At 36.8% G+C, this 13468-nt stretch overlaps 1 protein-coding gene across 1 annotated transcript in view; it reads right to left on the bottom strand.

The window, feature by feature from the left end:
* Positions 1-9054, bottom strand: part of crtac1 (cartilage acidic protein 1) — a 35222-nt gene extending 26168 nt beyond the window's left edge. The window contains exons 1-4 of the mRNA XM_015383250.1: positions 8922-9054; positions 5025-5215; positions 1937-2133; positions 1481-1617 (exon numbers count right to left, since the gene is read on the bottom strand). Coding sequence (XP_015238736.1) covers positions 1481-1617; positions 1937-2133; positions 5025-5215; positions 8922-8951 — 555 coding nt within the window. The 5' untranslated portion in view covers positions 8952-9054. The remainder of the gene's footprint in view (positions 1-1480; positions 1618-1936; positions 2134-5024; positions 5216-8921) is intronic.
* Positions 9055-13468: the final 4414 nt, after the last annotated feature.

Raw genomic sequence — 13468 nt, forward strand, 5'->3', positions numbered from 1 at the left:
ATGAGATTTATACTGGGGCACAGCTCATTTATACTGGGGCACGTGCCCCAGTAAATGGGGTCTGGCGACGCCGATGGTGTTTATCACCAAAGCCAGGACCACATAAAGATGAAAGACTGACCATGTGTAATGTCATGTTTTATCAACAGAAACCGTTGGTCATTCTATAAAAAAATAAACGATCACCACTTGAAAACATCTGTGTCATTTGAACTTGTTAAGTCCACTTATTATCCTCTGGAATTTTTCCAAGCGGACTGATCCATCAGCTCAACCTAAGACATCTTAAAGGTAAGGGGGAGGATTTTTGTGAATTTTTGAAAAAAAAAACACCCAAAAAAATACACGCACATGCACAACCACTGTACCTACTCCTGAGAGGGAACGCCTATTTAACATGTGTGAGAGCATGCACAAGCCCATTTCTCCTTGTGCACGCTCTGTTTAAAAGTTGCTGTTTGCATCGCTCATACAAACCAACTTTCAAAAAAAAAAGATTTACATTTTTCCACTATGTCAGACTCACCACCGGTAAGTGAAAAGGGACATTTAGGAGGACCACTTATTTTGAGGATCCACCTGGAAAAAGAACATCCTCCACTATACCTTTAATATGTCCATCTCATCAGTCATTTAGGAATAATAATGAGACAGCAGTTTCAAGGAGACCCAGATCAGGATCGCCAGATGACAAATCTGCCTCTTCTCTTATTAGATATCTTTAGTTAAGGGTAAACAAAATCATACATGTTAACTACTCAGCTGACAATGCAGTACACTTTGGCTTCTCTCTGGAGCATGACACGTGGGCAGCAAAAATGAGATGTTGGATCAGCTCGTACTGGCATGCAAGGGTGGGCATCAGAGCTTTGGCTTTTTCTAAAAGAATCACGCCATTAAAGAATATATCTTTTCAATCTGCTTGGCACCTGCACCTCCTATCAGTGCTCAGTGAGATGGGACTGTTAAAAAGAAAAAAAAACTATTGTAATCCCTGCTGTCCTCTTTCGACTATAACTATCTTTATACCATCCTCTTATTAGAGGAGAACTGTTTGCTGGTGTGTGAGATAAGAGACAAAGACGGAGCATGTCAGTCAGAAGAAGGCAAAAAATGTAAGTGAGAATAGGATAAAAACAAAAGAAATGAGTGGAGGGAGGAAACCACTACAGGCAGAAAGCAGAAGCGTGCAGTCATCACTCCCTCCCTCTCTTTGTAGGATGCATTCTGTAAAACAAACGAGCTTTTGCTTCTGTAATTACAGTGGTGCGATGGACAGAGGAGAGAAAATAGCGCACCATTCGCCCAAATGAACTGTCAGAGCACATGCTGAGAACGGTCCGCGTAGGCAGGGCATGACTTATCACTGGTAAACAAACAGAAGCAACCGGGCATGTACGCATAAGACACTAGTAGGAGTGGTTGTGTGTGCGTAGTAGACTTCATACTGTACTCTACTGGGTACGTGTGTGTGAAGTACCTTTCTGTCCACACAGGCCACAGAGCGCCCAGCCATGGGGTTGGCCACATCTCGGTGTTCATTTATATCGTCATTCAGTAGGTCCTCAAAGCGACCATTGCGAAATTTGAACAGCTTGTCGGAATATGTTGCCCGACCTTTATGCAGAGGTAAGGAGTTAAAAAGACAAGTTTGGATGAAGCAAAGAGGGGTTTCTGAGGCATGATAAATGCTGTGGGTAGAAACAAGAATATAGAGTTGGTGTGGTAGAAATGTGAGTGTGGAGTTTTTAGAAAAATGACAGCAGTGAGGTACTGCGGTGTTAGCAGCATACTCATTGCAGCTCTATATGATTTATAGCAGCACAAAGCTTATCTGTTATCTGAAGAAGACTCAGATAAGATAAGCTGCTTACAGATTGTCCAACTTTAGATACAGTGAGCAGACTATGTGCCTTTGTAACCGCTAGTACTGTACCAGAGAAAGCGTTGTTGGTGTTAAGGACATAAATCTCTTCCCGTCCATCTCCATCAATGTCACATGCTGTCACTCCAATGGCATTGCCTTGACGGTCCCTCAGGGCATAGAATGGGGAATTCTGGTCATCAATGGCGATGTTGATGAGTCCTTTCCTCTGTTTGTCGTACTTCAGCACCAGGTTCGGACCATTGTATCTGTAAACATACAGAGGCCAAGCCTATTATATTTCATGAAGCAAAGGTAATCGACTGAACCGAAACCGTCCTCATCAAACGTTGTAGTAGTTGCTTATTTCTTAATTAGCATTTTGTATTTGAGCAGGAATTTAGTGAAACTATATTTCAATCTTTTATTTATTAGAGGGTCTGCTGTAGATGATCAGGGGGAAAAAACATACAAAACAAGACAATACAAATGCACTTTAGAGCCTTTTAAATTGGTTGTTAGAAAGTGAAGACCAGACTGGGTAGAATAATAAAAAGAAAGAAACAATTTCTTATGTAGCATGAAACCTCTTTACATATGTATTTTTCTAACCTTTCCCATGAGATTGGACATTTTGGAAAATCCGTGGATACCTAACCAGAGATTCCATGTCGGTAAGAATTCAAATATAAAATTTTATAAGTCAGTACCTTAAAACAATAGGACTACATTTAATCAATTCAAGCTTTAGAATTTCTCTCGCCATATATAACGATCTACAGAGATATTGTTGGATCAGACCAGATCTAGCTTCTGTATATTTTTTCATGCAATCACACAGGGTCCACTAAAGTTTTTAAGGCTGAGGAATACTTTATGAATACTGAGTCACAGTAAGGGCTACCAATACTGACCTATGAACTGTGGGGGATCAGCGTTCACCTTAACTTCATACACAATAAACATATTTTTATTGTTTCTTTTAATTCCTAATCTTCTTTCAGATATTGTCATTTGGAAATCTCTATTAATGCTTAAATGCTCTGTATGATTTAAATGATGAAATGCTCTATAAATTATTAAAAAAGAAGAGCAACACAATAGAATAAAATTTCAGTATTAGCCCACAGGTGAGTTGTGCTGTCGTCAGAAGACACTGTGGGCACGCCATGTGGCCCCTGAGGGCCCCTTGATGCCAGCGGGCACCACGTTGGTGACCCTTGTGTTATACATTAAAAACATTTTTATAGCTAAACAAATGCATTTATTTATTTGCAATGAACAACATAAATTTGGCATTGGACTTCAACCCTTGTAGGACCTATTCTATTTTTCAAAAAAAATAAAAGCATATAAAACTTGATAAAAATGAATAATATTTTAAACTCTGACTAATTTTTTCTTTAATCTTTTTTTGTGAAGAACATAAATTAGGAATAATATCTGATGAAAACCCCACTGTCCACCCTCCTAAAACATTTATATCACATTGATAATGTACGCGTCATCTGCAACCAGGCCGGATAAATGTACATACCTTAAATTATTTATTTATTTCTTGTCCTGTGTGATTCCTGTCATTCTGTATCTAATATGTCTGAAACATTTTAAAAAACGATACAAAGTTGGAGCACTGATAGCTGTTTGCTTTCACTTCATGCCCTTTTCAGATCTCTGTGTGATGGGATCCGACAGATGCACTTTGTGTGGGGGGGTTAATACATACATTTTAAGTTTTAGTTGCTAATCAGATTGAGATGGCAACTTTATTTTGTTTTTCAGAAATGCTCTAATAAATCAGTTTTGAAGATAGAGAGTGTCTGCTAACATATAAGGGGGCTTCTCAGAGTGTGAGTACCCAGTTTTTGAAATGAAAGAGTGTGACACTGCAATTTAGAGGTCAAAAATTACACTATTAAGCTTTTTTTTTTTTTTTTTTTACTTTTTGTGAAATTAAGATCAGTTTTGTATTCAAATGTAAAACTGTGTTACATTTTAAAAATAAAATGCAGTGAGTCCACTTGGTCCTCTACATTTTGACTCTTTTGGGCTTAACAAGCCCATCTTGGTTTTGTACACTGTCATTTTTCTACTAAAAAAATCATCTGTTTCACTTTCTCACACAAGGACACAGCTTCATAGTTAAACAGAAATACATTCTGAACTTCAATTGAATAACCTCAATTTAAAAAACACTACATAAATGTGACTCTAAACAAACAGACCAGACACACCAGTGTCTGCCATGTCTTTCAAGTTCCTGCATTATAAATTCTCTTAATTATGTAATTTAACCTTTCAAGGAACAACAGACCAGAACATTAGGTTGAATGAACATGAATGAACAGGCTGGGAAAATTTTAAGCCTGAATCTGCTGATCAAAATATGAAATAATTCCAATTATGAGCTTTAAAAGTAGGGGTGTTCAACAATAAAGACACTAAACTGAAAATCCAAAAGTCAAAATAAAGATTTCATACATAATTAAATCCTGCAAGGTATTAGAAGCTGATAAGGTTGTCAAAAACAAAAGTCCTTCATATTTATTTTATCATTTCCAGCATGAGTCTTGTGTCCTAAATTTCGATTCCAGACATACTTTTAAGATGTTTGAGATTAAAAATGTCTTAATAGATCATTGTTATTATGACTAAAGGTCAGCAACACAAGTTGAATATAAACTATAGAAGCAATTCAAGCAAAGATCCTCCTAATGGCAAATTAAATTACATCCTCCATAAGACTGTGGGACGTTCCTATCCCTGGGATACCTGCTGAATAGGTTGTTTTGGCTAAATTACATTTAGTAAGCATGCTCATTTGTGCTCATCTATATTCTGTTAAGCATTGAAAATCTCATTGCTGCTTCACTGGATAGCATGAGGCTTGGAAAGCTATTCCCATCACTGGCATTCTATTCAATCACATCCATTTTCTTCGGTTCAGTGAACATCAGAGCACTTTAATGTCACCTCTTTTAGTTTTTCACCTTTGTTCTAAGGGTTTAACTTAGGACAATGACAGTGGATTTCAGTTTTAGTCTCTCAAATTAGATAGCACTCCAAATGGTTTCTTTTTGTAAGTATATATACGGTTCACTTTAAAAATGGTAGCAAGATAAAAAAAAAACAATAAATTTAAGTGAAACACTCCTCTCACCCAGCTACAAATATCTCCAGGTCTCCGTCCCCATCAACGTCAGTGACAGCCATACCATAGTTGAGCTGGCTGGGGTTGTTTTCATAGTCCGGACGGAGAGCCGTCTTGGTTATCGCAGCGAACATGGGCTCTGATCGCTGAGCCGTGGAGTGGGCAGGCAGGAAGAGAAGCAGGCACAGCAACATCCTCACCTGAAGAGTAAAACACACCATTTGCCTCCTCTAATACTGGATCATCTCCTTAGGCTATCTTCTTAGGTTCTGCTGCCTCCATAAGGAAACAGCATATAACCTACACACAGTGATTTTCACCTGTTCACACATGCTTTATATTAGTCTGAAAAGTACAAATATATTTAGATTTTTTAATTTTCTGCTATGTTAAGAGATATAGAAGATTGTCAACTTCTTGATCAGTGGTGAGTGGCGAAGTCTCAAGAGTACCTGTACCTGTTCCATACAGCATAAGGTGCTGTTCCTTTCTACTTGTGTTTACCTACGAGTAAGAATTCCCAATACTGATTGAATCCAGCTTATGTGAGAAGCATTCAGGCAGAGATTTTTGCAAAAATAAAGACTAAGAAAAAAAAACACAGGTCACCTTCTCACAGCTAAAATAAAAGAATCACATCAATGTGTTTTTATAAGCTGACAATTTGATTTTCTTATGGATTTATGAACACATCCCTTGTCATTCGCTCTGTGACACCAATGAGACGCTCCCCTCTTTGCTTCCTGACTGCTGCATATTCCCTCCTTCAGCTCTGAGCGCTCCAGTGATGTATGACTCTTTAACGTCTCCTTCAACAATTCAATTTGAGATAAAACTATTGCACTGTTTGCGTAATGCTCTGCAGTGAGATGAAGAGGCACCTCAGCTGACACCTGCAGAAATACAGCTGGGGGCCGCTACTAATTTGAAGGCAAGCTGTGCAGCGATAATGCATACCGGTTATCTGTCAGAAATGTAGACAGTGGCTGTTAGCAGGAAGGGTTAATTAAAAGCAGTTTCTCCCCATTAGAGCAGAGTGTGAAGACAAATGAGCTGGCTAGTTTAGGACGTCAAGAAGTAGATAGAAAAGGCAACACATAATACAAGGAGTAAAGGCTCTTGAAAAGTTATGAAAAAAAGTGATAGAGGGAAAAACTAAAATAGTTGAATTGTGCTTCAGAGTAAATATTTCTTAAGTCAAATCCAAAAGAGGAATTGTTGCAAACAGATCCACTGTGCCGCCTTAAATACTTTATATTGCTTTTACGATTCATCAAACTCCACACCTTATTTGTATGATCATTTGCTGATGTAACCTTAGCATCACCCACTAAGAGCAAGAGATGACACAATGCTGGGCACAAAGTTGATGCATCCTAACTCAAAGTTGCCCATTGTGAAATGATTTGATTGATTTGATTTGATTTTAAGCAAATAGAACTTAGCTAAATGTGACTAAAAGTCATTTTTAAGGCTATGTAGATGTCAGGGTGTGTACAAGATGAGGATGCTGTGCTAAAAACCCTCCTACAGGTAATTTTAATTTATTATTTATTTGACAAAGACCATTTATAAAAACATTAATCTTAAACAGGAGAAGAGATGTTTTGAACCAGATTTAGCTAAGACGACCTTCCATCAGAAGTCACTGGAAGTGTGTACAACAATAAAACAATTCCCAGTACATAAATTACTATCAGCTTATGTATAAAAACACTTAATATTTATAAACGTTAATAAGCCTAAATTAATCAATACTAAACATCTAGGTGTAGTAACAACAAGTAACAGGAATTCTTAGTGACACAACTTATTATTAATAATAAGTTTTTTATTGTTTGTTTTTGTTGTTTTTTTAATATCTGTGCAATTAGTGTCAGACTGTTGTAGTGCCAATATGGTGTGAGGATCTGTGTCGAGACCATGAAGGTGTAAATGTGCATACCAAATATAATGTGTTAATATGTACCTTTCAAAGATGTTGTAAAAGAACTAGTTCAATGTAAATATAGTTGTTTTCTAAATCATTTCCATATGAAACATTTAAAGGAAACTTTCTAAGGTCCTTAAACATCTACACTATGCAAAAAAAAACCCACATAAACATTTTTTAGGTCTTTGGAAGCCAGATCCCGATCAAAATTGGGATAATGGGGCCTAAAATCTCTGGCAATAGTATTTATCATGGTTAAAGATGCACCAATTGGATAACGGCTCTGGTATTAACTAATTAGCTGGATCAATATCAATGATTTTATATCAAATATCGGAGATCCAATTCAGTGCACTTTATGGAACTATTAATTCAGTCTTTTTGCTGCGTGTTTGTACATTTATATCTGTGTTCATTTGTTACCCTTTTTTGATAATGTTTATGTCGAGGCTAAAGCCTTCCCTCACATGGGAAGATAAATGGTTCATATTGGTTATCAGTCGATACACTCAGCCAGTAGTACTAGTATCCAAAAACTGGATCAGTGCATCTCTACATACAGTACACTGATACTGCTCAGAACCTGTGGGATAAATAGTTAAACTACTGAATCTGATTTCCTTTTTTCTGTAATACATGTTTAGTTAAATTTCAGCCTAAAAATGGTGTCAGACCTTTTATAGTTTAGACTTAAAGAATGGTTGAGACCCCAGGGGAATTTTGTATTTGATTATGTCATGAGGTATTACATTATCCAGCCAAGGACATACAGTCACTTTACTCAATGTTCACTGCAGTGAAGACCTAGACATCCCACTCAAGTGAAGTTGTGATGGAACCACAAAGCATTTCACATACTCTGTGGTGTTTTATGGTGGGATATCTGCAGGGTCAACAATAATAATGGGAAGCAAAACAATTTAGTTTTTTTTCTAAATCAGTCAAATGCCATATTATAGCGCTGGGGAATAAAAACAATGCTGTTTGATGTTTTTCCATTAGATTATTTATACGAGCGGTAAGAGGCCATTACCACAGCGTGCAACATCAGCATGTGCTTTCTGGAGCGTTCCTGCCCGGCTCTGATCCTGATAACACTGCGACAAAAGAGCCAGCAACATCTTCACTTTTAAACACACACTTCCAGACACTCTTACCCTCTGAAGGACAAACGTCACTGCAGAAAACACACACTCACATATACAGTAGCTACTCCTCCAAACCTGGTGATTTACTTTTATTTTGGCAGAAAACACAGCATTAGAATGTGTATAATGTCTATAATATCAGAATGAGAAAAGACAAAAGAGACTCTTCAAACTTAACATGGAATCAAAGACCCAAAGTACATTACCTTAAGCTTTTTATTTTCCTAATGGCATGTTTTATTAATGAAATAGTTTTACAAGTTTCAATAGTATACTTTTATTAATTAATTAATTAATTAATTTATACCTATCTATCTATAAAAAGACATATTTCATATACATATATATATATATATACATATACTTTTTTTACATAATTCTAAATAGGTAAAAAAGATGAAAACACGAAATGATACCACACTGCAAACATCTATATCTATCCAGCTATGTTAGAAAAGTTTTGTTTTTCTTTAAAAACAAAGTAAGACATATCCAGAAAAGCAAAAGCATGATAAGATAAGTTAAAATAAAAACTGCTGCAATCATTACTCTTATGCCACATTTACTCTCTGCCCATGAGCATTTAAAAGGTACCACTGAAGTTGCGACAATTATTCCCACCGCTGGTAGCTGATTAAAATATTTTTACTTGTTAACATGACGAGCAAATTATTAATCAAGGTTTTTTCTTTCTTTTTTTTTTTTCTTTTTGCCTAAAGCCCCAGAAGTTGCAGTAAATTCTAGAGGAACTTTTATTTTTGCGTCTTTCTCTGCAGGACATCATCTCAGCAGAGCGCAGCTTGTTTCATAGACAGGTTTACTCACAGCTGCAGAGAGGCGCTCCGAAAACTCCATAGAAATCCTGCAGCGACTGGCAGCCAGAGGACGACGCGTTTAAACGCAAACCCAGAGTGTATGGCTCGGCTAATTGGAGCTGTTGATTCCGCGGATATCAAAGGGTTTTCCCACACATATACACACACACTTTCCCACAACTTCCCCACAATAAAAAAAAAAAAATAAAATGCTCCATGAAATCGCTGGTGTGAGAGTTTGGCCAATAGACTGACAGCTTGCTAAATATGTAAAGAAACAGCCAATAAGTGAGCTGGAAAAAGCGAGAGGTGGGCAGGTCCTCAGGTGTTGATCACATCCTCAGCTGGGATGGGGCGCAGCTGGGATGGAGATGCGGAGTTCAGCCTGCTATTTTTTGACTGGATGCTTCAGATCCTGCTCCATGTGCCTATGGGCAGAAAGCTGTTAGGCATCCTGGATGTTCCACCATTTGCTGCAGGATCTGGATAAGTATTTATACACTGGATCAGATCAGCAGGGTTTTTTTTTTTAAACTCTTTTTTTTTAAAACTCAGGCACCAAGTCCTGATTGTTATCAGTAATCATTAAACAAATTCTACATCTAAAGCTCACCCAGCTCTTGTCAAAAGTACCCAAACCTTTTGAGTTTTTTTCATTCTGATTTGATCATGTTACAGCCACTAAACCTGTGCATTTTATTCAGTTTCCTTTACAGTAAATTGGTGCACAATTTAAATGTAGGCAAAATTATACATAGGCCTACTTTTCAAAAATTATTTGAAATACAAATCCAATTAGAATTTCATAGAGATAGATTTAGCTACCTTAGTTGTACGGCCTCTAAATAAATAAATAAAAATATCCACCTGTGTATAAGACTTCATAACCATCATTGTTACCAACAACCTCAATAAGTTTTCACATTTATACTGATTTTTGTACAGTCTCTGTCTGGGTCGTTAAATAACATGCGGCATGCTTCATTTTTGCACATCTCTGGTGTTACTGCTATTTATTCACATATCCATTACTGTAAAAATGTCCACAGCTGTTGATTTATTCTCCACATGCACAGTATTTATACTGTAAAAACACTGTACAGTACAGTATTTTATTTACATTTTTTAACTCAGTTATTCTGTTATTTTTATACTCTTTTTAAAGTCCACATTTGTTTCACCACTTTTGCTATTATATATATCGTTTGCTGCTGTAACGCCACCATTTCCCCATTGTGGGGCAATAAAAGGATTTTTTATTTCTATTCTATTTTCAGTCTTGCCATAAACCCAGGTGTTCTGTAAAGGTTTCTTAGAGAACATTAATTGACACACACCAACAAGTAATTGGTAATAATGCATTATTCTGAGCTTTTTACATCTTAGGGAGCACAGTAATCCATTATATTAAAAGAAAAATAGAATGGTACAACTGCAAACTCATTCAGACAGTCGTCCAACTAAAAGTGGCAAAGGGCGTATCATTGAAGGTGATTCCGTTTTCATCAGTCGGTGACAGTCCATTTAAAGAAAACCTGTAAGATGAATAATAAATCGGATCTTTTGGGAAAAGTTGAAAGATTTATGCCTCTACTGAGTAAAAAGCTAATTTTTATTAAAATTTTGGCACATGTCATATAGGAGATGACTTGTGACTTGAAATTCATGCATCTATCAGATCTTTGAAAGCATCTTTAGTAGCTCTAACACTTTTGTTTCATGTCCTGCTCTGCTGACATGAAACAATACTATTAAACTTACTAAAGATGCTTTCAACTGATGTGAACAAAACTGAACAAGGCTAACAAAGCAACAATATGCAAGTGGTTAAAAAAAAATATTGTACATCAATCCACACACAACAGTTGAACCATTGTCTATGATATAGACATGGGGGGGCTGTTAAAGACTACAAAGGGACTGAGACAAAATTGAGAGGCAGGATCGACAGGACCATGACCTTATACATATGGCTGCACATTCAATAGAACAGCTTAGATGCAGGTATAATCATATGACAGAATGGTCATCCTCAATGACAGTTACAAGTATTTCTAAAAAGTATTGACATGGGAGCTGAGAACCAATGTATGGCAGATTTTTTATTTTTAAAATTGAAATAGAATATAATGAGTCATTTTCCTACTTCTTTACAATTATGCACTATTTAATTTCAGTTAAAATCTCCATAAAACTGTAATTTTAGTGGCTGTAGTATAATGCAGTGTGATAAGGTTTAAGAGCTATGAAGAGCTGTGCGTCTGGCTCCCTGTTTATACACTGCATAAAATATTATTAATGATTTAATAATGTAGTTTGAAACCTAACAAGAATAGATTTTCATTTGTGCTTGAATGCAAAATGTTTATTTTCATCTGTAAATAGTAAAATCTAAATATTGACTAAAACTGCATTTTCTGTTTGCTGTAGCACTCTAACTGAAGCGAAGGAAAGCAATTATAGCAACTAAATGCTTACTGAAGAATAAAACAGTAATTCCTCAAATAGCATTTCTATTGTTTAGTAAAGGGAGACAGCTGTTGTAGCTACGTTTAATATTAGATTGGATAAAACAAAAGCCTCCCATTTGCATAAAGGATATTAAAAAACATCAACAGCAATAATATTTAGACATGAACTGATTCTCTCTCAGGATAGTGAGCAAAAAGTTAGTGTTCTTCCTTATAACAAAAGTGAGTGTGTGTGTGAGGAGTTTGCAGGTTTACAGCTGTCAGATGTATAATTCTTATGTCATGCCCCAGTGAGTTCAGTCTTCCAGAGAACCCCAATAAAGAGTTGTGTGTGTGTGTGTGTGTGTGTGTGTGTGTGTGTGTGTGTGTGTGTGTGTGTGTGTGTGTGTGTAGGGGGTTTGCGTGTATATGTGTGTGGCTGCGTAAAGCCATGGTGAAATGAGATGTTCACATCCCAAGGACGTCTCCCACCATAATTTAAACTTACTGGTGCCAGAAGACTTCAAAACTGAAAGTGCTGAAGTCATAAAACGGTCCACTCCTGTCTTTAATGTTATTGTCTGCGTTGTGCCAGCGTCAACCTGCAGGCAGGTGGCTTTGACAGCAGCAATGCAAATATAAGGAATCGAGGACCACATTGGGGTGGATTAGCATTCTCCCTTTTGGTTTTTTTTTTGCTTATAAAGTAATAAAGTAAAGTAATAAAATAAAGTAAAGATATACAACAAGTAGATTCTCTGTCAGTTGCTTCTTTTTAGTAATTTGCATGCTTTCTAATGTGGAAAGTTAAAGACAATTCTCTATGTGGGCATTACTCTGCAGTGCATGATATCTTCAGCCATTTACACCCTGATCTACAGTCTCTCACGCTGAAGACTGGTGCTTATTTACGAGGAGGGGGCCAGAAATCAGTCAGCACTCAGCTTAAGCCAGTGACAGTGTGTGTAGTGTGACTTTGAGCCTGAAAGTGAATTGTATTTCTCTCTCTGGAGCACACTGAGATGAACCTCTGACACCATGTTGTAGTTGGTTGGTAACTCTTCTATCATGTACAGTCACCCAGCACCCTTCAACACCTCCCCTCAGCTCATTGTGACTTACTGTCAATGCTGGGCCCTTCTACTTTTTAGACGCACGGCCTTTGTAAGTAACTGTGACAAGGTTGAAGAGCTCAAGGGATGAAACTGAGAAAGAAAAGACTTTTGGAACATTTAAAGAAATCCCTTTTTCCTAAAGTGTTGATTGATGTATAAAGTTAAAGCACTGTGATAAGCCCATTCCTGCAGAGAATAGAACAATTCTCTCATATTTTTAAGCTTCAATAATGACCTCAGTGTTACTTCCCTTCAACAAGGGTTACCTCAAATGTACTCCTTTGGTTAATGGGGCTGTTGAAAGCTTAAATACATCTATATTTTAATGTTAATGAACAAATGTCCAAATGGCTGTGTTGTTAGGGTAAATATGAAAGAGTTAATTTGAGTGTGATCATTGTCAAACAGCAACGCTAAACACATATGGAATATAATCACAACAGCTTCTATTTAAAAAACAAAAATAAAACGATTCCAGACTAAATATATTACAGTAAAAAAAAAAAGAATCACTGAAACTAAACTAAACTAAACTAATAAACTACTATGTATATAAAGTAGAAATAAACTAATTAAAATTTGCAAACCATCACATGGAGCAAAAGGTGTTGTAGGATGCAGGAGTTTCAGTGTTTTTTTGCCCTACGGCAAGACACTTCACCTGCATTGTCTACTGATGGTGGTCAGAGGGTCCGGTGGCACCATTGTACAGAAGTTTCTCTTCTGTCAGTGAGCACCAGGGCAGCTGTGGCTACAATGTAGCTTGCCACCATCAGTGTGTGAGTGTGTGAATGGATGAATGACAGAATGTACTGTTAAACACATTGGTCAAGTCCCCTGACCTAAAAAAGGGCTACATAAAAACAGGCCATTTACCAATAAAACCATGCAATAATGTCACAGTTCAGTATTGATTTTATGTTAAGGAACCAAAGTTTATCCTGTGGAATTTCAAATTCCTCAGTTAAATTAGCTTTAAATTAAGTTAGGGC

This window comes from Cyprinodon variegatus, unplaced genomic scaffold, assembly GCF_000732505.1.
Source record: "Cyprinodon variegatus isolate N-32 unplaced genomic scaffold, C_variegatus-1.0 Scaffold1, whole genome shotgun sequence".
Classification (NCBI taxonomy): domain Eukaryota; kingdom Metazoa; phylum Chordata; class Actinopteri; order Cyprinodontiformes; family Cyprinodontidae; genus Cyprinodon; species Cyprinodon variegatus.